Genomic DNA, 27,549 nt, shown 5'->3' on the forward strand with positions numbered 1-27,549 from the left:
ACTGCATTTTTCATTTCATGATAGGACATATATTAAAATCACTTATGCTAATGTCTGATTCCTTATAGTAGTTTTCAACATCCATGTTTCAAGATAAACTGTGCCAATATCTTGACATACTTTATATACAGGCACACAAGATGCATTGCAGAGCACACAATGAGGCCCCAAAAGTTAAAGAATATTGCTTGCAGCTGTGATACATGTAGCAATTTGCACTGACAGTAAGACTTTTAATCATGTGCATCTAGCCAGAGTGTCAGAAGTATATATCAATATAATTATGTACATACATACATGTAAGCACATACACATGACCACGCATGCACGCAAAGAGAAGATGGATTCAGATAAGTAATTGAATCATTAGCCTTCAAGCTAAAAAAATGAAATCTGATTGTGCTGAAGCTACATTTATTTACACTGCACTGTGGTACTAAATACAGAATGTTCTGAGAGGAATGGTCAGTATTCTGGGAGGTCATAGTATCGGTCATTCTAAGCAATAAAGTGTGTATGCTCATGTGTCTCATTCCAAATGGTGTCTGAGATAGAACTATTTCACTGTACAGTTCCAAAATTGTTGATGAGAAAGGGATAATACTGTTGCGTTACATACCAAACACACCACAAGTTCAGAATTATTAAATTTATGAGTGCACTGAGCATTATCCTGCAAAATAAAGGTCGAAGCAAGATATGCAACGAATAATCAAAATGCTGGAAAAATTTGAGGCAAAAATGGAGGCCATCCGAGCAGAAACGAGAGCCAGTCAGGCAAAGACAGAAGCCATATGAGAAGAAATGGCCGCCATGCGGGAAAAGATGGAAATCAGCCACAAGGAGATGGTGGCCGAAATCGAACCCAGAAGAGACATAAAGACAATGGCCTCCCAAGAAACAATGGAGGCACGTCTTGAAAATGAGCCGACCTCAGTAGACAGGAAACCTGAGGTGGCACAAGAAGGAGATGTCCCTATAGAAGACGCCAAAGTAATGCTGGTCGAAAAACCGAAGAAGAAAAGGCATAGGGACCGAAACCAGCGAAAAACGAAGGAACGGCCCAAGGGCAAGGATGGGTGCAGAAAGAAATTGGCCGTCGCCCGCATAGAGGTGATATGGGAAAGTCGTGCAGCCCAAAAGAAACTGGCCATCACCAGCAGAGGAACGACCCACCATGTGAAAATGACACAGCAGAAGGAAAACGTCACTGGGAGAAACCGCACCAGGGCCATGATTGAACGAGCAACCCAGAGAGTAGGGCCACTCAAGAAGAATTTACGAGTACACCATAAAGGAACAAAGGATTGACGTGGCAAGCAGCTACTACACGAGAGGAAGAACAGAACAACCATGGATGGCATCTGGAAGTGGAGCCCGGGAGAGCGAACACTTCTGGAAAGCAGAGGAACACTAAGGAAACTCTTATATGAGACCTACGGTCCAAAAAACAATAAACAAATGCCCAAGGCTTCTAGCAGGAAGCGGAGAATCGTGGATTGGACCTTGTGGAGGGATCGGCCCCCTACAAAACGGAAAAGAAAAGAGACTGCAAGCAGAGGAGGAACCAGTAATGTAGAAACACTGGCCTCTCCAGCATGAATGGAGAATGAGAGTGATGAGTGAATGTGACACATCAGATCGACGAACACTGGACCATGGAATTGCTCAGGACGAACAATCTTAAGAAGGGACCGGATGTAATGGCCAGAGAATGGTCACTGCAAGAGGAGTAGCTGAGCCAAAAGAAGACGCAGCAAGCACAGGCCTGAAAGAGAAGGAATGGGGATGCACTGTTAGGCTATTCGGGACGAACAGCCTTAAGGAGGGAGCAATGTGGCATATTGGCTCCTTGCAGGAACTGAAGCTGTTTGGAATAGATGTGTGTGTATGTGTCTCTCTCCCCCTCTCCCCCCCCTCTCTCTCTCTCACACACACACACACACACACTTTATTGCTAGGAATGACTGATACTATGACCTCCCAGAATACTGACCTTTCCTCCTGGGACACTCTTTATATGAGTTATATGAGTTTAAAGTTGTTTTAAAGTTTTTAAAACTTTAAAACAACTTTAAATTTTTCTATAACCAGAAAGGTTGCTGTGACTGATAGATGGAACATTGTGTACTTGGACATTACATGTGTATTTCATTGACAGCTGTTGTGATAGTGGTTTCACAAAAGTGTTTGGTGCCTCTGAATATGATCCAAATGGATCGAAACATGTAAGGCTAGTGAATCATCAAGTGAGATAACTGAAATAGTCACATTGGACGGACTTGTCTTTTATAATTGTAAAATAAATTGTAACTGAAATCAAACAGTAGAAAACAAGGACAAAACTCAAAATAAAAAATTGTTAAAAAATATATATATACACATATACACATAAACATTTCAATATCAGAGCAAAATTCTCACTTCCTCAATTAGATTTTGGCTTATTTGTACACAATGCCTTAACTGACAGAGTAACTAGATATCAGTATCACAGGAGATAAGTTTCAAACAAAACTGGATGCTAAAATTATGGTCTTCTAAGATGTCCCTGGGAGATAGGTACTGATGGTTTGGAAAAGAAAATTCCTCAGATATGTTGGTACCTATCTACCAGATTACGTCCCAGAAGACTGTAATCTCAATATTCATCATTTAGAGAACCTCAAATCTCAAAACTGGGTAAATGTATTAATTTTTTTTCCTCTAAGTACATTACTACCTTTGAACATTAAATTTTAAACTGAAGAAACTGTTGCCCCTTACAGTCATGTATGTGTAAGTATATAAAGCATGTCATGATTTTCAGTCCCTTGGCATTGAAAACTCTCTTCAAGTCTTATTGAAACATTAGAACAATAAGAAATCATATTTCTTCCCTGGGAAAAAATTATGGATAGACAAACTATAAAAGTATAAAACACATTTCTTAATCAATGATGTGGATTTAAGAGATGAGTAGACTACTCAAAAGATGGGAACCACTGCAACATATACAGTCTGTTCAATGCAGTTGCATCTCTTCTTCATGTGTCCAATAGAAATTCTTCACTTTCTAATGGAGGAAGCTACCACTTCCTTGTGCCAGGGCTTCAGTAAGACCACTGAAATGACACTTTGTACTGTTCATATATTACTGTATTTTTTGTGAACATGAACTGTGCATTTTAAGACATTTCATTATCTGAGGCTACCGTTTGTATGAGTCAGTCAGGTCATGTGTTACAATTTTGAAGAAAGAAAATCCAATAAGGAATTTCTTCATTAATTCTTACTCTCCATTTTGGGAAGCACAATAGACCACTGTAGGTCGTGGTGGAAGGGCCAATGATACATTCATTCATTCATTCATTCATTCATTCATTCATTCATTCATACTCTCAATTTTCTTCTGTCTGTCTCATGTCCACACTTACACAATACTTCCAACACTGATAATTACCAGTGTTTCATTAAGAACTATGGAGCAAGAACTGAAAGTTATGCAACTGCAAGCACATGTTTTCTAACTTTGTTTAACTACTTGACCCATCTAATGATGAATGATCCTTGTGATGAGCATTTTTTAAACATTTTCAAAAGAATAGGTAACTTACAAACTATTAATAAATTCAATTGCTCTGAATGTTAGTATAAGTCCATTATCACCTTAATTTCTCTGGTTCAAAATCTCACAGCTGACTGTGAAACATTAAGATTCAACGTGCCTTAATTACAGAACATTCTTGAATGTACCATCTCTGCATTTATGTTTGGAAATGACTAACAATAGTAAGATTCCAAAACAAGTAAAAAAGAATTACGCCAGCTCTGAATAAAACTTCCAGATGTGAAGCACACTTGTCATGAGTAATTACTATAGCTCACTACACAGTTCTTCTCTTAACATCTGATATTAGGCAAATTGAGTTACTGTTCACAAAAATGCAGTATTTCTCCTATGTGGCGTGTCTCTTAACAAGAATACTGTTAACTATGAAGAAGTTCTGCAGTCAGTTCACAACTAAGCAAACTCACCTGGAGGCTAGTATGGTCTAGATGCCTCCTTGGAACGTTTGAGCTGTACTTTGAGCCTCTTGGTGCCAATCTGGAACCCATTCATAGCTTGGATTGCTGCCTGTGCACTTACAGGGTTGTCATAGGACACAAAACCTAAACAAAATAATGAGCCTTTATGAAAATAATTCTTAACAGCAGCTATAAACTGCTTTAGAGAATAATATAAAAAATATCAGAAGTAACCAGACAAAATAATATGCTATAAGCATCATTCCAATCTTTGGGTTACATTTCTTCTATACGTTTTGAACAAATTCAGTGTCTAATGTTATTTAAACGTCCATCACTCCAAATGAAGAAGTTGAGCTCAATAAATTTTTATAAACTGAAGGCTCGCAGATAACCATCAATTTGTTGTTTAATGCCTAAATTTGTGCCCCTTACGTAACATAAAAATATTATTGTTCTATATCCGGAGGTTTATCACCAAATATGGATTCTTAGAACAAATAAACGGAATTGAATTTAAATTTCGATTTGGCCTTAGCAAATTATTCTTCTCACACTTGCCAATGTCAAATTTTTGCTTCATTATCTGCAATTTCAGGATACTATTCTTCTTAAATTATACATTCACAACATACAGCAAAATTGAATCAGTTTCAATGTTCAATATCATTTCAAATATTCCTTCTCTAGCAAATACAGGTGGCATCATTTATATCATAAGTGTAATTCAAAACATCAATACCTAAAAACTGTTCAACTATCAAACTAGAGAAATGATACATTTAAGAAAACTTCTAAAACATTCTGTTTTCTATAACTCACATTGGGAGAACTATATTTTAACACTGAGAGATGATCATCAGCTAGGAAGCACAACGTCTCTCTGGCATTTGAACATGAATGTTGAACACCAAAAATACAAAATTTTGTTTTGCACAAACCCCCTACAGGTGTCTACACCTCATAAAAGAACTCTGTCACATTTTGCAACCAAACTTGTTTAAACATTTCTTATATTTTCCCATGCCCATTTAATTTTTTGGCTTATTAACTTTGGTCACATTATGAAATAAGTGAGCAAAAACTGTCAAATTCACCTTTATGTAAATCTACTTGCCCTCCTAGCTTGCAATACTGACCAAAGCACTTGGACAGGTTGGTCTGTTTATCGATGAACACTTTGGCTGACACAACAGTGCCAAATGGCAGGAACGTTGATGCCAGATCGTTGTCACTGAACTCCTGAGGCAAGTGGTAGATAAACAGATTTGCACCCTCAGGCCCCTCTATCTGCTTGCCTGCTGGACCCCCAGAGCCTGAGGTGGAGTTAGTTAAACCTGCTGGACCTCCTCCCGCTGTGTGGCCCCCACCACCACCAAATGATGTAAAACCTGAAAAATACAAAATTTCACTTACTGTATCAGAAAGTTAATTTAAAAACAGCACAAAATGAGCAGAAATTCAATTAGGGTTCATGCTTTGGCAGCCAAATTAAGGCAATACTTACTTTATCACATATTGTGATAGTTGTTTATGACATAATTATTAGTGCAATGTTTTGTACTGAAAAATTTAATTGAAAATAATCTTCAAGTAATTACAGGACGTTTTTACACCACCTAATTTTCTAAGACAATGTCATTTTTCTGTAACACAAAACATTTTTGAAATGCAGTAATAAAGAAAAGTACTCACAATACTAAGAAAAAGAACTAAATGTGTTTACAAGTGCGCACTCTCTCTTTCATTCTTATATGCCTCTCAATCAGAATACTCCATCTATTTCCAACTAACTAATTTAAAGGACTTCATTACTTTTTCCATTATCTTTCCTTTCTACATAATCCTCCCATTTATTTTAAATAAACACCTTGACTCTTAAGTAGAGTACTATCTTCTGATATAATACTAGCTGTGTAGTCCATTGAAAAGTTAACCGATGTTTTGGAAGAACATATTGCCTCCATCTGCAGCTATGCTTACCACCTGCTTTCATGCTGGTACTTGCTTAGCTTACTCTTTGACCATGGAGATGGAGATGATATGTTCCTCCAAAATGGCTGCTGAATTTCAACGGTCTACATGGCATTATATCCCAGAAGACAGTAAGTACTGTTCATAACCAGCACCATGAGAATGTCAAATCCTACATCTCTGACTGCTGTTTGCAGCACCTTCATGTAATTTATTCCACACTGCTCTTGTGATGTTAATGTTCTGTATGTACATTCTGGTCATGTTAATTTATGCCTGTTAGAAATCATACACAAATACACTGATTGTCAGGTAAAGTGACTATATCAAAAGGATGCAAAGCACAGAACTACACAGTATACAAGTGATGTAACACCTGTTTAGCACATACATGTATCATGGACTTTGATATCCCATCCACCCTTCATGAATGCCAACAGTAAACAATGTAGATTCTAAACGGTTCTGATGATGGTGGATGACACACAGAATTACTGGGTTTTGGACTTTTTCCATCATCCGGAATTCTAGGTAATAGAGGACACTCTAGGTGTCCTAGACATTCTGTGAGTAAACTATGTACTGTCATCATCTACTGCACAATGCTATACTATTACCCTCCAGAACAACAATGACATTAGGATTCAAACATGTGAGTGCATATTGCTGAGACAGATAGAGATACAAGGGTCTGACATTGTGAAACCTTCCGATTGTAATGCTGTTAACAACAGCAGTACATTCTTGTAATACTGCACCACCATGCAAGGTCCATTTAAATTATTTTCCTCAAAACTCTCTAGTTTACATGCACAAAATCTGATGTAAATGTTCTTGTTCCTAGGAAGAGTCACTATGCTGAAACAACGATTTCATATTTAAACACTTTATTTTTACACACCCAACTTATACTAACTTGTGAAAACGGTGAAAGAAAGCACATGGTAAGAGTATCAATAACTGAGTGACCAACCATCAGACACACACTGACTGCTGACTGTTTTAACTCTTACCATGTGACAATTCTTGTTACAATGCCAACTACTGCAACAGCATCCACCCACCTTGTTTGAAATCTTGATATAATAATCACAAATTATCCCATGAACAAGTTATACGATCCATTCTGTTTCCTTCAGAAACAACTGCTCTGACAGTTCCCTCTTTATGCTTTCCCTTATGAACACTTTAAACCATCATGTGATATGTGCCACACAGCCATACCTGCATACTGCTGGATGCCTGAGTAAGGTGATGTAAGTGCATCAAGTCCAGTGCCATTGTGTGTGAGGCCTGTGGAGCCCAGCCCATTGATGGAAGAAATGGTATTGAGTGGGGACCCTGTTAGCCCACCCAGTGCCATGCTAGTCACAGGGCTCAATGAACTGCCCCCTGAAGCCTGGCCTGCTAGTGACCCTGCACAAACAAATGTCACATTATATCACATTCTTCCTTAGAGTATTATATTTCTTAGTCCCTTATATTGCAGTGAAAAAAATCAGATGCCCACCTAACCTCAGTGCTACTGACAAACCCTGATAACACACATTTTACTTTGGATTATGAGAATAAACTTCTATTACAAATATATTCTCTTTCCTCTCTTCCAATATAATATTTTTCCATGATTCTGTAATATTACAGGATCAGTACTGATGGCTGAATGCTTGTTTAGGGGGAACAAATCTGCAGTGCATAACTCCCTTAATACAAAAACAGCAGATTGGCAAGGCTTTTACATTTAACACTGACATCTGCACTTTCTCTAAGTCCTGATAATTCTTAACTTGTCCAGTTGAGGCCGGTATTTCATTTCTGGGTCATATTGTCCAGTTGAGGCCGGCTTTTCATTTCTGGGCCATATCAAACATCAAAATGCATCATCACATATCACTATGTCTTCCCCACTTCATCCACACCCCATCAAAAATAATTCAAATAAAAATTATACATATTGAAAAGAACTGAATTTTATGCATAATTATTATGTACAATGAGATATTTAAACAAAATTACTTACTGAACAAAGCACAGTTATGTACATATAGTGGGCAATGTGTCATTCATAGCATGAATCCCTGATGACAGAGAGAGTCTCAGAAACACATGGGATTTATTCCATATTAATGCAGCTGACTTTCCAAAAATACTTCACTGGACACATTCAAATTAAAAGGCTAGCAATTTGACCTCGTATTTTCACAAATGAGTAACGTCCCAAAGAGCTCAATCAGGACAGAATAAAAGGGCCAATGTGTATTTTGTGACCAAGGTTTATGACAATAAATTCTTGAGACTATTAAATGTAGCACTAACACATTTCCTTTTTTACTGTTCACCTAAAGAATTTCAATTTGTAACCATATAATAACTCTTTCACTATTTTGGCCAATTAAAAATAAATAACATACCAAATCAATGACATCTGCTGAGCCACTCACTGGGTGATGAAGTACTTGTTGTCTTGAATACAACAGGTTTAAATTACAATTATTGTAAACAAAATATGGAGGGTTCTGTGAGATCTTAATTATAATCAGGACTGCAGAAATAACACATAAATCTCCTAGCCACTTATACAAATCACCTCACCCACATGCTGTACTGTACATGCATCATTTATCTACCACCAACTCCATTAACTTGCCTGTAACAAGTGAGTGGGCACTGCCTGTAATAATCTAAATATGCAATATACAACAAAGCACCAAAATGTTGAAAAGCGAAATAATTCATAGGTTAAACAAATAAACACACACAAGCTGCAAAAACTACAGTTTGAAGCTTTAAAATTCACACAGTTCAAAATCATTGAAGTGATATGCAACTGGCACTTACCTGGGACAACATTCTTCTCCATTTCAAAGCATCAACAGATAATATATTAAATTACACTGAAAATACCACTGAAGTTCTAGCACCAATAACTGAATGTGACCGGCAAAGGGGATGCTAGCTAGACTGATAGAATCTGAAGAATGCGCCTAACATGTCTTCTACCCATACAAATGCTGTGGAAAGGGGGTGGGGGAGACAGAGGAAATGATTGGCAAAGAATGAGTATGCAGAATTATGGTGGTGATGATGATGATGATGATGATGATGATGATGATGATAAAGTACTCCTTCCAAGAGTTCTTGGGATGACACAGAGGTTTCTTAATTTTGAACAGAATGTTATAACTAGTAACAAGAAGCTGAGGGCTAGTTAGTATATCTTTCACTGTAACTAACCAAGCAATGTTCTTCAACAACATTCTTGAAAAGCTTATATTTTCTAAACTGGTCTTCTGAGACATCCTAACTGTGTTCACAAACGCCAACAGGTTCCGTCCTGAACCACTTAAATCAGTCCATAACTATAAAACACATTTTTCAAAGATCCCTTTCAATGTGATCCTCCAATCTGTGCCACCTTATATGGGGAAAAATTAATTTTTGTCAGGTTGGAGCATTTAATTTTTCGAACTGTATTAGGAAAAAGTTATCTGAATATATAGTCATTTGTAATGTATGAATGGAAATATATTATTGGGCATATTTTTATGCTTTTTGTAGAAATATGCAATTTTAACCAGCTTTGCTAACCAACTGTGATACTACTCTACTTTACACTGTGATTAGTTGGAAGACATTCAAAATATAGTAACATCCTTGTTAATCAATTTTTGGTGCAACTTATTTACAGCCATGCCTCACAACAGGAGAGTTGAAGAGTCAGTGGGTATATTTCTGTTTTATGCCTTTATATCAGAGTAAGCACTGTCACCATACACTCACTAGTTATGTGTCTTATAATCAGTCACTGTAGTATTATTCCTAATGTGAGTTTGAGTGACATACTTTCTCTCACAAGCTCAGAACTTTTGTAACAGTTCTTTCACTGACCACACAAATTCTGCCGAAAGTGGAATGAAGCACTCAGTCAAATACCATTTTGAAACAAGAACTATATTTCTGCATTCTCTACAACCCAGCGTTCCCACATCCCCTCTTCTGCATATTTGCATATATCATGAACATCTGAAAGCAGGGTGAAGTATAAATACTACATTGTGCCCCTCAATCAAAAGGTCAGTACTGACAAGAAAAGATGGGAAACCATAGGGGTAAGAACTGAAAATTTCCTTTCCTAAAATTTATCTCTATTTTAATTTAAAGTAATAAAAAATAGGACCGAGCCATGCAGATTTTGTCCATCAAAGAGAAGGCTTATCCCAGAGCAACCAGTCCATGTGGGGTGTGTGGTAGGTAAGATGGAACTTGCCCAGGTTTATTTCCAAGTACTTGGGTGTCAAATAGCAATCATCATTTCCTAATATTCCATATGCATCTAGCATCATGAATGTATAAGTGGCCCATCTGAAGCTACAGCAATAATGGGTTCAGTCTTAGCCCACTCATAAACAACAACAAAATGTGGAAATGCATTTATACTTACCCAGCCCTACATACACTAGTCTTGAGTTTATCCTGCCAGTCCACTTTATATATTAAAATAAAATATAAAATAACCATCCAAGAATATCCAATTTATTTCCTTGTTGTTCATCAAATACCATTTCATGACAGAAACATGTCTGGGATGCAACAGTATTGATCAGCAAAAAGGAAATAAATTAGATATACTTCAATGGCAATTTCATATTTTATTTTATTATACCTGGCAACTTTCTACTTGAACTAAATTAGTGGCATAAGACTTGTGCAACAAGTCAGACAATCAGTGTGAAGATGGAATTAGTATCCATGCGTCCTGTCTCTAACATCAGGAGTTGCTGTGATGGGTGATGCTGTTGCATGATGTATTTATACCGAGGGAGTGTTCCCTTGGAGCCCAGTGTCCTGTACCAGTGCAAACTACTTGGAGAACAGTGGGCAAAGTCAGTCAGCCAGCCAGCCAATGGAATGACCACACCCCACCCTTCCACTCATGTGTTTCCATCACTCATCACATGGATGAATACTAACTCAATCTTCACACAGCTGATAGCCTAATAAGACTTCACTGCATAGTCACCATGAAAGCTTGAAACCACAAGATTTGAAGTTTTCACAATAGTGAAGATTCGTGTTGAGGTCTTATGGGTCACAACACCGTGCAGGCTGGGAAGAACCTCACTACACATTACCATAACCAAGAAGACCACACAATATCAACTAGCAATCACAGACGACAAGAAGAAAAGTCTACAGTCTTCTACAACTAAAAATGAGCTTTAAGTCTGTACAGAAAAAAGAATGTGGTTGACACAGCACTGACTATCCCCTCACCTGTGTTACCAGCCTTCCCAAGCAGAGCTGGAGGGATTGCCAACACAACAAGCAGAAGACAGAAACAAAGAGACAGACAGATTTGATTAGAATACAGTTATATTACAGCAGGGTCCCTTGTACCAAAGAAGTGATTCTACAAATAAAAGAAATCTTCTTTGCTTTCAACGCACCTACAGTATAATATGTTATTTCCCATTCTTTCTCACTGCTTTAACAGGCAGTGGTAAATATATATGCCACCTTGTTTAAAGTTAGAGACTCAGCATTCTGTTTCAATTTCTCAGATTAACCAACAATAATTTTGCTGAATGTCATTAGCTGAACTAACTTCATGCAAAACATGTGGTGCATTTTCTGCAAAGTAGCAACCAAATCATTTACGCCCTTTATAGGGTTAAGAAAATAATGATAGGGAAATAATTAAAGACAGGGCCTAAATATGAGTATTTATGATAAAACTAAGCCTAATACCATGTGTGGATTGAAGTATGTGAGTAAAAAAAAGTAAAGCTATCCCTGTAACAGGCCGTGAAGGCCCATAGGGTTGTGAGACGTTAAGGGCCCCACATTACCTTGACAATCGGCTCAAAGATGGCGGTAAGGTTGTCAGCCTTACGCGCCGCCCACGCTTCACTCCCCAGGAAAATCATTTAATTAATTCCTGGTACTCATTTCTGTTAGAGGCTGAGTAAACCCCAGGGCCTAGTGTGGCCAGAAGGATTAGGCCAATTGAAAAAAAATCCAATGACCAATCCAAATTTTTAAAATCTGATAAAATTTTATTCTACTGTATTAAAGAAGTCTGAAATACCATTTTCTTTCACATGTAACATCACAATTCACAATGAAATAATATCACAAAATACCATCATGTATTTCGGAGGGTGTGCATGACTTATGGACTGGATGATTGGATTTACTGACACCTTATATATTCAACTCATTACTGTAAGTAATACGCCGCTATTGCTGACCTACACACTTTACAAATCACTAGGGCACGCTTAGTCTTCCCAGTCTTCACTAGTCATATCTTGGCAATAGATTTCAACAAAGCAGTTATTCTATTCTCACCCATGAAGTCTACTTTGCACGGCCTAATTTCTTTCCGTCATTATTCTGCCAACTTGCCAAAACTGAAGACTTGACTCAACGCTCCCGACAAAAACAGCCACGGATTTCAATTCTAATTCCTCTGCTCCCAAGCTCACATCCTGGCAGGCTGCCATCTCAAAAATCAAGTGACTCAAATGATCTTCTTTGCCCTGTTTATAACCCTTTAGCATGGACCACACAGAAAACACAGCCTCTCTATTGTTGAGAAGGCGTGTTTACAGAGCCACTGCATAGCAACAAGAGTTATTCAACTGTTGCTTGCATATTTGTTGCCATGGGAATGTGTTTACCGAGCAGTTGCCTAGCAAATGACGTCTCCTCTGATTTCACTATTCCATCTTTTGGGCGTCATATCACAATATGAAAAACAGGGATGGGTTCATTCACACAGTTCTGGGGACAGAACCGAAGGACTCTGTCTCTAACATTCGCCGTGCCATGAACTTAGGTATGAAGCTTTTGTATCTTGGAGACTGAGACTCAAAGAACATCTTCATCACTCTCATTCAAATCTTGTGTGGGAAATGTAGCTAGTAAGATATTTATTAGTTGCCACGTAAAGTAAATTTCTGAGGGAATACAAACAGCAGAGAGAAATTAACCCTGGTTTCTAAATTGCAGTCCACTGTTTCTTTTTTGCATTCTAGTAAATTCTGAATTCAGCAGTATTAACATGACAGTTGACAAACTGCTCCCAGAATCTCACTTACAGCACAATCCTGATTATCCATGTACCCTTTTAGGTGCACCAGTAACCCTGCAGTATGTCTATTAAGTTCACTCAGTCAGCTCATCCATCTATGATATGCAGGAAAAAACTTGAGACCCAGTGAATGACTTCCATGAAATTTGACACTGGAAAACTCTGTGAAATGTTGAGGCATCTCAATTTCCACTTATATCAGGCAATTTTAATAACATGCAGATCTACATGAGTTTTGGAAGGTATCTTGCATGTAACTCATTAAATATTTATTGAAGATAAAAATGTTTCAAACAAAAGTAACAGACCAGAATGAAGCCTACATTTTATGCATGTTTCTGAACTTGTATTTTGTAACATTTATCATGTTTCAGAACAGATGTCTGATTGACAGCAGCCACTTATGATCTGGATATTGGCCTGTGTAGCCCACCACCATTTCACTGCGTGCCACTGCATTAGTCTCTTCTTGTCTTGCTTCATCACTGTGACCACTGAACTAACTTGCCATCTCCATGTACACACTGCTTCACATGTGCACACATGTTTGCACTATGGCTGCCTCTGGCTCACCTGTACAGGTACACCCAGCTCAGCAGCTTCCACAGACTGCTCTGCTGAACTTGAGAATGACTGGGTTATGATGCAAATGATGATTCATTGGTTTTCTTGAAGAATAATAACAAGAAAGGAGGGGATATGGGGATTGTCGAACCTTTCAGAGAGAGGCGCATGCCAACCATCTGTGCCACTCCCTCCCCACTCCTCAGTCAGTCTAGCGACAATATTCAACAATTACCATGGTCTCCTGCACACATGTGTAACTTCGATTATCCACTTCTTTTTCATTATTCATGCACCATCTCCCTGTTATTAGGTGAATAATCAGGACTTCACTATATGTAACTATAACAACTTTAAACTTAACTCAGTGGTGTAATCCACTACAGAGGAAGAGCCAATGATAATATCTTCATTTTACTTTTCTCTATGAAAACCAGTTCAGTGACACATGGATGATACACAATGCATGACAATAACTTTCTGAATATGTGGAGACTTCTTCCATTATGAGTACACATTAAAGATTCTGAATCAGATACTATGTCTTACAAATCTTAATTATAGCCTACATGTGTTAAATCGATGCGCCTTGTGGGATAAATTATCAATAATTATTTTCTACAGCACTGAAACAAAAAAATGTATGCAACACAGTAATATTCAGGTTATGTCACAGAGGTGGATGCCAACAGATTAAATTAATTTTACTGACGACTCTCACTTTCATTCCTTCCCAACTTGTGGGAAAGGTAACGACTGAAAAAAAATGTTTTTACATGCTGGACTTTTCCAGACAGTCTTACTTTTTCAGTCATTTAACCCATTAATATACTATTTGATTGTGCCTGCGAATTCTATAAAATTAATCCATACATTTCAAACAAATGCCATAAAAGGATCACAAAAGTTGCATATAGGTATATAAACAACACTTTTTTTTTTCCAATAAGTAAACTATGTCCACTTTCTCCTGATGCTTGACACCCATCAAAGAATTTAATGTTCCAAAAATCGGTGGACAGATGTCCCATAGCCACCACCATATACTATTGGGATTCCAAATCCACGTAGTGTGGGAACTGAGTACAAACAAAAGTACAAAGTAACTCAGAGAATGCCGATGCAGTAAATCAGCAAATTTAAGAATGGTCACAGCGATGCTCATGGATATTCCCCAAGTTCAATGTTTCTTTCTTCTGCGTACCCTACATAAAGTCTACACTTAATTTAATTTAATTTTGTAAATCATGAGACTGAGACTTAGATTTTGAAACCTATATACCAAAATCTTATTTACTACTGTATGTGCCCATGGCAAAATCTTATCTGAGTATGTCTATGCTATGTACATGAAACTATGAACCACAAATGACTGCACTATATACAGAAAATGCTGCCTAATAAATGAATGTCTCATATACTCAACAACTCTTCACTAAATTAAAAACAATATGAAATGAACTAGCATTCATGTGACTCCTGGTCTTCTTCACAGTTTAAATTTTATAAGTGACTCAGTGAGTGACTCTCTGGTAACTCAAGTATAATTTTTGTTATAACAGCATTTGGGTTATTAATTTTTGTGGCATTTCACATCCACTCGACATTTCACCCTTAGATCCAATTCGGTACTATCATTTTACTCTTCTTCTGTCTTCCAAGTGGCCAAATTTCAAAGACATTTTCCCACCAAAATTCTCTACCTAGTTCTCATCCCTCCAATCTTAACTGGACGTCCATTTCATCTTAACAAACATCAGCGTGACAATACAAGTGACGTGTATCAGTTACAAAGTGCCTCAAGTGCACAATATTCTCCAATCTCCATAACTTCAAGGTTCTCATGTACATATATTTTCCACTGTATATTACAAAATTATGAAAGTGAGTCTTCTGTCATTAGTATTTTAAGACTTTAAGACATTTCAGGGCTTTTAAACTCACAGTACTGCAAAACTGGTTATTGTTTTAAAAAATGTACTGTTATATTTATACACGATAATCTCAAGTCAGAATCTGCTGTACTCTAGAACTATTCAGTATACACAGGAAGGGGAGTACATTGTAATGACAGCAAGATATGAATCTGTATTTTCCTTCACTGCATAAACATATATGAAAATAAAGCACAGCCTATTGTTTGTCAAGATATTTAAATTCACCTTATCCTCATGTTATCAGCTCACATAATTTAAATGCTTTTGAAAAGTATGTTCAGCATAGCAAAGGGTTCAAACATGCAACACAGCATGGTATTGGCTACATTGACAAGATCTGATTCTGGAGGAACTCCATTCACTGTTCAGAGAAAGTTCAAACTTTTATTGGGCAAATTCAAAAAACCCTAGATAATAAACAATTTGCTTTTGGTATATTTTTGGATCTGTCGAAAGCTTTTGACGTTATTAATCATAACTTGCTGCTTGCAAAGCTGGAGTTGTATGGACTGAGAGGAATAGCTCACGCGTGGATGAGATCGTATCTCACCGACAGAACCCAGTTTGTTGAAATTCACCATATGGATCAAAAGACCTTTAAGATAAAGACACTTACCTCATCTCTTAAGGCTATTAAACATGGTGTACCTCAGGGTTCTGTTTTAGGACCCCTTTTATTTTTATTATTCATAAATGATCTGCCCCGAATCATACAAAATGCAGAGGTAGTATTATTTGCGGATGATACTAATATATTAATTACTGGAAATGACATGTTATCATTAAATGAAAAAATTCAAAATGTAAAGAATCAATTAGAAAAATGGTTTTATGAAAATCATTTAATAATAAACACTGAAAAGTCTAAGGTAATTTTTTTTCGGGGAAGTAGATCTACTCCAATTATTAGATCCATTTTTTCTTTAAATAATAAGGAGGTAGTTTGTTCATCAGATGTAAAATTTCTGGGTATTTGTATTACTGAGGATTTAAGTTGGGCAACCCACACCCAATATGTTTGTAAAAAACTTAGCAAGACTCTTTATTTGATTAAATCTTTACGGGACTCTGTGAGCCAATCTGTATTAAGAAATGTGTATCTTGCAAAGTTTGAGTCCGTGTTGAAATACGGTATTATTTTTTGGGGTGGGGTGAAAAAGGACTCTGAAACTCTATTTAAACTACAGAAAAAATGTTTAAGGGTGGTTAAAGGTGTAAGAAATAGAGTCTCCTGTAGAAATTTGTTTCGAGAATTTAAGATTCTAACAGTTACTTCCTTATATATATTTGAGATTTTATGTTTTATAATAAAAAATAGGATATATACTACCCAGTATTCTGACGTACATGGCTATAATACTATTCATAAACACAATCTGTATGTTCAATTTTGCAATACTGAGCGCTGCAAAAGAGGGGTGATTGGTATGGGAACCAAAATATTTAATGGCCTACCGACTGAACTAAAAAGTGTAAATAATTTTAATGTTTTTAAAAAGAAGCTAAAAAATTATTTGTTGTGTAACGTCTTTTATTCTCTTCAGGAATTTTTTAACAACTGTTGATATGGACTGCTTGCTGACAAATAAATCTGTTTTAGATAAATTATTTATATGTACAGGAATATGTTTTAAATAGTCTGTTTGTATGTTGTAAACAATCTGTATATATGTTTTAAATATTTTCTCTAGTCTTAGGTATTTATTATTTATTATTCTATATTCATGTACTTTGAATGTTATGCTTGATGTAATGTTCTTGTTATCTGACATGTCCAATTGTAATTTCTACAGCTATGGATGAAATAAATGAATTGAATTGAATTGAATTGAAATTGAATTGAAGACAGGCAAGGATAAAGTTTTCTTGTGCCCATAAAACAAAGGTGTACAAGGTGAGTTCACATAACCTTTCACAAATTCTAGATCTTGGTACTAGATGGCAGAGTGTGGTCTCCTTCATGCTTCAGCTGTTTTATCACCATGGAAAAATCCTCAGATACCCACTGCATAAAAGGTTTCGTGGGCCACAAAGCAGTCCAAATATGGTGGAAAAGAGAAAAATCTTGCCTCTTATAAGAATCAAACCCCATTTGTCCATTTCATATCCAGTCACTTTACAGATTCGAGGCACTCCAAATACATAAAACACTTCAAATATTTCCAAAACCTTCATTACCATTTTTTTAATCTGTTGGCTTCCATCAACAGCAAGTAGAAGGCATAGGGAGATATGAAAATACATCTTAATCAAGCAATTCTTATAATTTAGTTTAAATCTAGTTTAAATCAACAAATTAACATAAATGTACAGGCAAAATAGTAAATTACTTCATTTAAAATTAGGGAAATAAAACAAAATTGTTAATGAGGAATTTCTGCTTAACAGATATTTGGAGAGGGCCACTGTATTGGTTATTTATGCAAACACACGTTATGAAATACCAACTTACTGTTCAAAGGTAAATGGAAAAGCAATACTATTAAGGCACATGATGATTTGGTGCAACCTGAATTTTCATTTTAGTCTCATTCATACAAGCATGAAGTGTAAAGTGACATACACAACAACAACGCTTTACCAACACTTCAGAAACTCGGGAGAAAATGTTTCAATCAAAACATATTTTTTCTGAAGAAAGTCGTCTTCTGGGATCTGGCGCCGTGTATTCTTGGTTTTAACCGACGTTTCGGAGGAACATATCGCCTCCATCTTCAGGGCAGTTGAATTGCGTTGTGAATACAGAGAGCAGAAGCTGCAATGATTGGGAAGTGAAAAGAGCTAGTGTATATATGAAGTAGGCGGGGGGGGTTTGGGAGAGGGGACCAGTGGGAAGAGTGAACAGCGATTAAGGCCATATATGGTCTGGGGGCGAAAGGGGGGGTACCGGCCAGTGAATCTAGGCAACTTGGAGGTCAATGGCACGGAGGTGGCGGTTAAACAAGAAGAACCGGTTGGCTGGGGACAGGCTATTGACGTCAATGACATGAACTGTGGACAAGCTACTGATGTCAATGACATGAAGAAGAACTGGTGTGTCTTTGTGGAGTTCTCTTGAGGGAAGAGATGAGAGGTTTCCATGATTTGTTGAGATAAAACCCTGTTTCCTTGTTCATGTTGTTCGGATGGAGCTCGATCGCAATGGCCTCCATGATGATGCGATCCAGATAACGGCCATTGAGATCGAGGTCCATCCAAACAACATGCACAAGGAAACAGGGTTTTATCTCAACAAATCATGGAAACCTCTCATCTCTTCCCTCAAGAGAACTCCACAAAGCCACCCCAGTTCTTCTTCATGTCACTGACGTCAGTAGCTTGTCCCCAGTTCATGTCATTGACGTCAATAGCCTGTCCCCAGCCAACCGGTTCTTCTTGTTTAACCGCCACCTCCGTGCCATTGACCTCCAAGTTGCCTAGATTCACTGGCCGGTACCCCCCCTTTCGCCCCCAGACCATATATGGCCTTAATCGCTGTTCACTCTTCCCACTGGTCCCCTCTCCCAAACCCTCCCTGCCTACTTCATATATAAACTAGCGCTTTTCACTTCCCAATCATTGCAGCTACTGCTCTCTGTATTCGCAACGCAATTCAACTGCCCTGAAGATGGAGGCGATATGTTCCTCCGAAACGTCGGTTAAAACCAAGAATACACGGCGCCAGATCCCAGAAGACGACTTTCTTCATAGTCATCGCCGTGAGAACCTCAAAACTTACACATATTTTCTTAATTTCATAATTTACAAAGTTTCCATTTTACATCACTGTGAAGTTTTAGATGTTTCTGTTCCAAATTTAAAAATGTAACAATATAATTATGTTCTTAAAATGTCTAAACTGTGGTTTATGAACCATTTTCAGTATGGCACAAATTAACTTAATGATACAATCATTGCGTAAAAAAATATTAAAATTCAGGTCAAGGGTAATCAGAATTGCTTAAAATTAATGTAAATCTCCGTGGGGGGAAAAAAATTTTTTTTTTACATAACTTTGATGAAATAACATTCACCATGAGTAAAAATTTACAAGCTCTTTTGAAAATTATGTGTATGTCACCAGAAAACATAAATACAATTGGCAGGGGCCCAATGTACTCTAAATCTGAAATAATGGTTGGAAGAAGAGTTCCCCACACATGACATACTTACATGAGAAAACAAATTTTAAGCACACAAATGCAAGTATACAATATACAGCTGAAATGAAACATCAGATTTCACCATGCCTTTCCAGCTAATATTTAACTACTTGGATTTGATCAGGTTTTACTGTTTGTTGCAAAAGACAAGAGGCCAATGAAATATATGCAACAAATGCTATAATGTTCGAAGCTGATAAAACAAATTTAAAAAAAAAATGCACATTTTTCTATGTTTCTAAACAGATTTTCTAGAATTACAAGCATAATTAAGTCACTCTATTCACACAATTAACAGTTCTTGTCCTTCTGTCCATCATGTTCTGTATCTAAGAAACTAATAATGTAGCAGGTGATGTAAATGTCAAAGATTTTTGTTTTATGGAAGAAAAGTTGCCAAATTTGTGTTTCCATTATATACATGGGTCAGAGTCCATGTTACTCTCACTTCAGAAATTCAGATGGTTTCCTGTTGGTATAACTGATGATATGAAACTAGTAAGCATGAAGTGGATTGTATTTTAGAGGTATGATAGTCATACTTAGTTTCACAAAACTAGCATGAAGATCCATCAACTGGCTGAAAAGTTGTTATGGCTTATAGACACATGGACATGATATCTTTAGCTTACAGGCCTAGCTTCTTACAAAATCAGAAATTCAGGATATAAACTGAAACAGAACAGGCAACTTACAGCCAATCAAAAAATTCTGTTAGTGCATGGCATAACATATAATATAGGTTACATTATTTGAGTAAGTTAACCTGACTGCATGTACATCTCAACAGACATGTGTGACTGTAACTCTCCCAAGTAGTTTTCAATCTCAATTTTGGAGCCATGCTGTAAAATATACTGTGATCCAATGCTAACAGACTCACAATGGACCACACAGTAATTACACATCCTGTCTCTTGCAACATACAAATATAATAACATGTTAACTGTGATAAACTGAAAGACACATACACATACCTGCAGTGGTGTTCGTTAGACCAGATAAGGCTGCAACACAAAACAAACAAGAAACAATGATGACTGTTATTATGACAGGAGGAATGTTAGTAAAACCTGTTGCTGAATGTACAAGCAAGAGGAATTTACAGTAACACACAAAATGGTAATAAAAGCACATGGATACATAAACAAACACAAAGTCTTGATGCATAAAGACATTTTCATTACATCTCAATGTCCAAAGATATGAAGAAATGACACACTTCGAAATAATATGAACAAGAAAAACAAAAGAATTATTACAGTACACATGTTTAAAAAAAAATCTTCTGACAAAATTAAGCAATTATGGATGCTATGTATAATCCTTTCAGTGAAGTAATTAATGAACCAACCAAATATATCACTGGTGCCACATCTTCCCCAAAGAGCTAACAGTTGTTCATATATTAAAAAAAATCCATGTTGTTATAGAATGCAAATGTTCATCACCATACCACAAGGCCATTCTGGACCTTAACATGTGCCAGTTCAACTGAGACTGTACACTTACAACATACAGCTCAATATTATCTTCCTACCTTCACCCTTAGATTCCAAATTATCAGTTTCCATCATGATTTGAAATAAAGTTTTGTATGCATAGACCTGCTTTGTTTTCCAATCTACAATATTTCCAACCCAATTTAATTTTTTTCTTATTTAATTATTCTAACAACCTGATAATAATTACAAACTACAAAGCTCATGATACCTGTCCCTTTACAAAAGCATGTACATCCTATCAACTTTATCAGTGTCTTTAAAATTTCTGGAATAACGGGGAACTAATATGTGGTATTAATCTGACTCTAAGAAATGGGATATTGCCATGAAACTTGAAATGGATGGGAACAAGTTACCCACATTGCAAATCACAACATTATTTGCAGAGGGTGAAAGTTATGCAGGTAACAAAACGCTACACAGTGCAACTATGTGTAAGTTTTCATTCATCAGACTAGTACAAAATGTAACTGACAGAATAAGTTTAACTTGACAGACAGTAAAAGAGAATATGCTTTAATTTACGGGAAACCTAACTAAAGCTTTTATTACGTGCAATCATAACCTTGCAATGTGAGTATTAAGTTCTCCCAGTCCATCATCCACATGAGACTGTGAAACATTTTACAGAGAAAGACACAGTGGACAAGTATTGGATTGTATGGAGAAAAAGTGATTTGAAGGGCCATATAAGTAAGAAGTGGAGTACTCAAAGTGGATAAAAGGTCCCTAGGATAGCAAATGTCTTCATCCACACAACATACAGTATGCTGTACCTGCAGTGCAAGAATAACTGGCTTCCATTATTTACTAAGGGAGAAGATATCTTCCCTGCTCATTTTGTTGGAACAAAGCTCAATATAAATTCCTTTCCTGGCAATATGGCCAATGTGTCCCAACATGCACATACTCTATAAACTTTGTTACAGTTCTGTAGCAATTAATGGGCATAATACAGCCTAAGATCTATAAACTCATTAATCTATTTGTAGAAAAGAACAGCTTATTTGAGAATGACAGTAACGAATCAAAATTTGATTCAAGAGGTAATTAAGAGGAGATCGATTGAATTCAAGCAATGCTTGCTACCATTTGGTCCAGAACCTTTTGTCTTCTCACCTGCTGTCTAAAAACGCAAAAATTATAATATACAGAACTATAATTTTGCCTGTGGTTCTGTATGGGTGTGAAGCTTGGTCTCTGACATTAAGGGAGGAACCCAGATTGAGGGTGTTTGAGAAAACTGCAAATGAGGAACTTCAAAACTTGTACTCTTCACCAAGTACAATCAGAATGATCAAGTTAAGAAGGATGAGAAGGGCTTGTCATGTAGCATGAATGGAGGGAAAAGAGGAATTCATATAAGATTCTGGTGGAAAAACCAGATGCAAATAAACCACTAAATGCTCAAGACCTAGGTGGGAGAATCTTAGAAAGATGGGATGGGGTGGTATGGACTGGACTGATCTGGCTCAGGATAGGGACCAGTGGAGTGCTCTTGTGAACATGGTAACTAACTTTTGGGCTCCATAAACTGTTGGGACATTCTTAAGTAGCTGTAAAACTGGCAGCTTTTCAAGGATTCAGCTCCATGGAGTTTAGTTAGTTAGCAATTAATATAACTGAAGTCCAAAATAATGGGACAGTAATTCTACTGAGTGTTCATTGTGTAGGTTTATTAGACATTCATGGAGCTTCTCTGTATGTTGTCACGGCATACAGTGAGGGAGTGGCTGGCAAACTAAAGGTCATTCATTGGGTGATCACCTGATCAGTGAGTCAGTCAGTGTCACTTAATGTTGTCAGTGTTATGCCATAAAGTGTTATAGAAGCTTCTTTCTATAGTGCTCTGTTCTCTCTTTATGGCTCGTGTGAGATACAATTTAGAACAAGGAGTTTTCACGTATGATTCTTATGTGAGGAAACTCATACAAATAGTGCAGGAGAAATGTTCACTGTAAACTTCCTGACATAACAGAGCCATCTTGACACACAATTTCCAAATTAGTGAAGAAAGTTTGAAGCCAAGGCATTTTAATTACCAGAAATCCGTTAAAAAGAAATTGTGTTTTAACTGAGGAAAAACTTGATGACATCGGTCATCAATTAGAAAATTCTCCTTGAAAATCTTTGTGGTGATTAGCACAACAAAGTGGTGTTTCTGTAGGCAGTGACGTTTTGAACATTTTCTATGATGGTGCAACAGTAATTATTAGATTTCATTAATAATTAACAAAAGAAGTAAACAATGTGTACTAGCAGTTCTGGCTGTGTTGCAGCATTTTTCTCCACAAGTGGCACGGCGCCTTTGCAGGAAGTTGACGAGGGTAATATCAATGTCCAGTCAGCCTGCGCTCTGAATATGGTGTATATTACTTATTTTTAATAAAAACTTATTCAATAAAAGCCAAAAATATTCAATTTGTTCATGAAATGAAAGCATAAGGCTTGTAATGAGTATAAGTTCAGTAGCACTGCCAATGAATTAATCTAAAAGCCTCCAAGAAAATAATGCAAAGTCTACAGCCATGTTACACCTTACAATAATTGAAAAGAAAGGTGTATCATTATGCAGAGGGTTCTGTGCTATTTACAGACATAATGAAATTTCTTAATTTCAAATGTAAACACACAACACATTAGAATCCAGTGCATCATTTAGATAGAAATAACTTCACAAGGATAGAAAAATTTGAAAGAGATTTTAACTAAAAAAGAAATAATACACATAAACTATGTGTGTGCGTGTGTGTGTGTGTGTGTGTGTGTGTGTGGGGGGGGAAATTTGCTCCTACACAGCAGCTAAGGAATTTCATTGCATGCTCCCTCGTAGCAGTTCACTGTTTAAGTTAAATCTTGATAAAAACAGGTGCCAATTCATAACCATCATCAGTACCCAGCAAACATCTCGGCAAAACTACAGTCTGGCTTTGTAGTTCTAAACACATGCCCTATACATAAAAACATACAAACTCCGTGGTTTTAGTCCACAAGCGAACTGTACCGACTGAACCACCGCTGCTGGTCAGCGAAGTTAGTGCCAACTTCAGTGGATAAAGGGTGTTGCACGGTCAGTGCAACGAATTCCCAGGGTCGTTAATTTCGGTTTTCTAGACCGGAGCCGCTGAAATAGCTCCTCAATTATCCTCACGAGGCTGAGTGGACCCCATTCCAGACCTACTTCTTCTCAGAAAATCTGGTAGCACCGGGAATCGAACCTGGTCCTCTGGATCTGTATCCAAGAACTCTGACCACTAGACCATAGAGGCCCTATACATATGTAAAGTAAAACTCATCCTCTTTCCTCCTGGCAGACAATATATGCTGGCGATTAGAACTATCTAAAAATTACAAATTACTGCAGTATCACATTTTATGTAAAATGAGCCATAGACTGTCATGTAAAAACAAAATAAGAGTACATTTTAATACCAAATTTGTATCAGTGAAGAAGATAAATGAAATCTAAGAATCTGTTTTTAAAATAAACATGCTTACCCATACCGAACCTCATGCTTTGAAATGGACTCTCTGAAGTATTACAAAGCACTTATCATTACATACTCCTTCAGCTTACAATAGGGACATGACCAAGTTTCAGACATTTTATACCAATGTATCAGTCACATCTACTAATTCCTCAACCCATTCTGGATATTGGTGAAATGTGACATGGGTATCACAGCAAAAATATATTACTAAATATGGATTTGGACTACACCCTCTTTGATGTTCCAAAATTAACTTTACATTTATATTGTTAAATATATGAAAATGTTTTGGGCAAAATTTCTGACATCAAAATATTGAGAACAGATTTTTTGTTCCAAGGAGAAAAGAGTACCATAAAAAATGCAAACCCTAACATAATCCAAAAATAAGTAATCAGTGCCAGCTGCATACTGAGATTGAAATTCAACCATAGGAACAGTAAATGTTTTAAACAATGGCTTCTATTCAAATGGAAATCCCTACTAATTAAATACAGAAAATGAAATGCACATATGCTGTACTAAATGTGTTCACCACATAAAAGCTCTTATCAAATCTTTTTGTATGACAGATCATTTATATTTTAGATCATCAGTGAAATTTTATTTCATGGCAAGGAATACTTAAAGAGAAAGTATGTATGCATGTCTTCAATCCTGTTTGTAGCAATCTCTGAACAGAAATGTTCAATGTTTTTGAAAAGCTGGAAGAACATTCATGCTGATGTTAAGTGTTTTGACTTACTTACAATTAACATGAGAGTTCAGGATACACATGGAACTCATGGAAATGAATGTCTGGACTTCTTGATTAGCCAAGCTATTCAAGAGGTCATCAAGAATGATTCTGTATGTAACTAATGTGAATATTGGTGTAAGATGATGAACAGTTTCACTGAACAAGTGTCTTCAACACTAAGTTGAATAAAAAAAAAATGTATTATTTAAATACCTGATGATAGAATTCTCCCACTTTGTGTGCCTGACATATCTCTGAAATCTTAATAATCTACTTACATAGGTGTAACACCTGTAATATTGTATTTCCATATGAGCATAACATTAACTATGTCCTTGTTAATTTCTGTACCAAATTTAATTTCTTTGAGAGTTCATGACAAAACGTTATAGAAATGTGCCTATCAGCATTGCCATGTCTGTCTGTCAATCAGTCTGTCTGTCTTCCTGCCTGTCCACATGTAGTAACTCTTGAATCAATCAAAGAGCTCTCATGAAATTTGACATTACAGAGTTGTTCTGAAATCTGTCAATTCACTTTAGTTTTGGTTAGAAATGCACAAGAGTAAATGGCACTTAACTTGAAGACCTATACACATTTCTATTCATTCTTGTGGTTAACGTGATAAATACTTATAGAAGCATAAAATGCTTCAAACAAAACTTGCAGAAAAAGTGAAACACACATTTTTTGCCAATTCTCTTTTACCATAAGTCTTATGGTTTTTGAGGTAATGAAACAAAGTGGAGTAAATGCACCAGAATTATTATTCTATGCATAAACATTCTAACTGTATTGTATTGTATTGTTATAACCTACTTCCCCTACTGCAAACTACAGTGAAGCTTTAACATGAATTGAACTGGCAAAAGCCTCAATCTGAAATGTATAATATGTAGCCTTCTTTTCATCACTACACAAATTCTAAGAGAATGTGCCATAAAATAAAATACCTGTAGACATGCATGAAACATTTAATTTTCTTTGTATAGAACTAAATTTAAAATGCAAACCAGAACAAGTTAAAATATGAAATCCTATATTTTAAAGTTACAGTTATTAGTTTATTTGTATATACAGAACTTGAAAAATTATGCCAAGTCATGCTCACCAAACTAAAAATGCATATTCCTTGAAAACGATACCTTGCAGTGACAGGAGTAGTCCTAACTTGTAGCAGTATCATAAGAATGAGGAAAATATGTATGTATATACATGATCCATGGGATATCTGTGTGAAATTAACTTTCCATAACAACAATCAATAAAACCAATACTTAATAGCATTAACTACCTTCAAAGTGTCACGATCTGTCTCTACATATGTATTTAAACCATTTCAACTTTTACAAGAATGGAGACTTTCATGGAAACTGAAGTCTTAAGAGCAAAACAATTTTATCATTTTAACCTCTTTCTTGCCACTCTATAGAGTTGACATAGGGGAAATAGTGAAAAGATGTTAATATCAACTAAACTGTGAGTGAAACTGAAATAAAGCTCACCAACATAAGTGGTTAATATGAATTTATGTTCACCATATCACTAAATTTGGTGAGTAGACCCTATATTCTTCAACCCTTTCATGTGCATGCATCTGTCTGTCTGAAAACTTTGCCTTGGGTGGAGTCCCAGCACTACATCAATCTCATGTTTAAGTGACTGGGGATCTGTACCATAACCACAAAAACAAGTGAATACTGAAATATTAACAAGTTGCACTACACATTTCTAGCTGAAATTTTTAATGTAAAGAGCACTAAGTACAGCCAGAAAACAATGCAACATGATTACAAAATTAAATTTCAGCTAAACAAATCACCTGATGCTACAGGAATTATGAATGCTGGCAAACGTACTAGACTGTAAGCCTCAAGATGTGTATGCCATACATCTACTGATTCAATTCCTATAACTGAATTGTAATGAGCAATCTGTTTAAACACTCAACCGAAAACACAGCACTAAAATTTTAGCAAATTAACAAAGACACATAGACAGATAAACAAAGGAACATAGAAGAAAATCAAATATTGTGTAAGATGTATTAGTGCTGAATTAGCAGAGCAAATCATTAGCAAGCAAATTCCAAA

General features: G+C 36.4%; 1 protein-coding gene across 18 annotated transcripts in view; it reads right to left on the bottom strand.

Annotated features, from left to right (window-relative positions):
* Positions 1 to 27,549, bottom strand: part of LOC111871350 (CUGBP Elav-like family member 2) — a 1,228,155-nt gene that overhangs the window by 14,137 nt on the left and 1,186,469 nt on the right. For 11 of the 18 annotated variants that reach the window (XM_023864398.2, XM_023864392.2, XM_023864391.2 and 8 more), the window contains 5 exons: positions 20,693 to 20,728; positions 11,257 to 11,283; positions 7,207 to 7,398; positions 5,148 to 5,399; positions 4,018 to 4,152 (listed from right to left, as the gene is read on the bottom strand). In XM_023864398.2, coding sequence (XP_023720166.1) covers positions 4,025 to 4,152; positions 5,148 to 5,399; positions 7,207 to 7,398; positions 11,257 to 11,283; positions 20,693 to 20,728 — 635 coding nt within the window. In that variant the 3' untranslated portion in view covers positions 4,018 to 4,024. The remainder of the gene's footprint in view (positions 1 to 4,017; positions 4,153 to 5,147; positions 5,400 to 7,206; positions 7,399 to 11,256; positions 11,284 to 20,692; positions 20,729 to 27,549) is intronic. The other 7 variants (XM_023864397.2, XM_023864390.2, XM_023864400.2 and 4 more) reach the window with 4 other exon arrangements.

The sequence above is a fragment of the Cryptotermes secundus genome, unplaced genomic scaffold, assembly GCF_002891405.2.
Source record: "Cryptotermes secundus unplaced genomic scaffold, Csec_1.0 scaffold1, whole genome shotgun sequence".
Lineage (NCBI taxonomy): Eukaryota > Metazoa > Arthropoda > Insecta > Blattodea > Kalotermitidae > Cryptotermes > Cryptotermes secundus.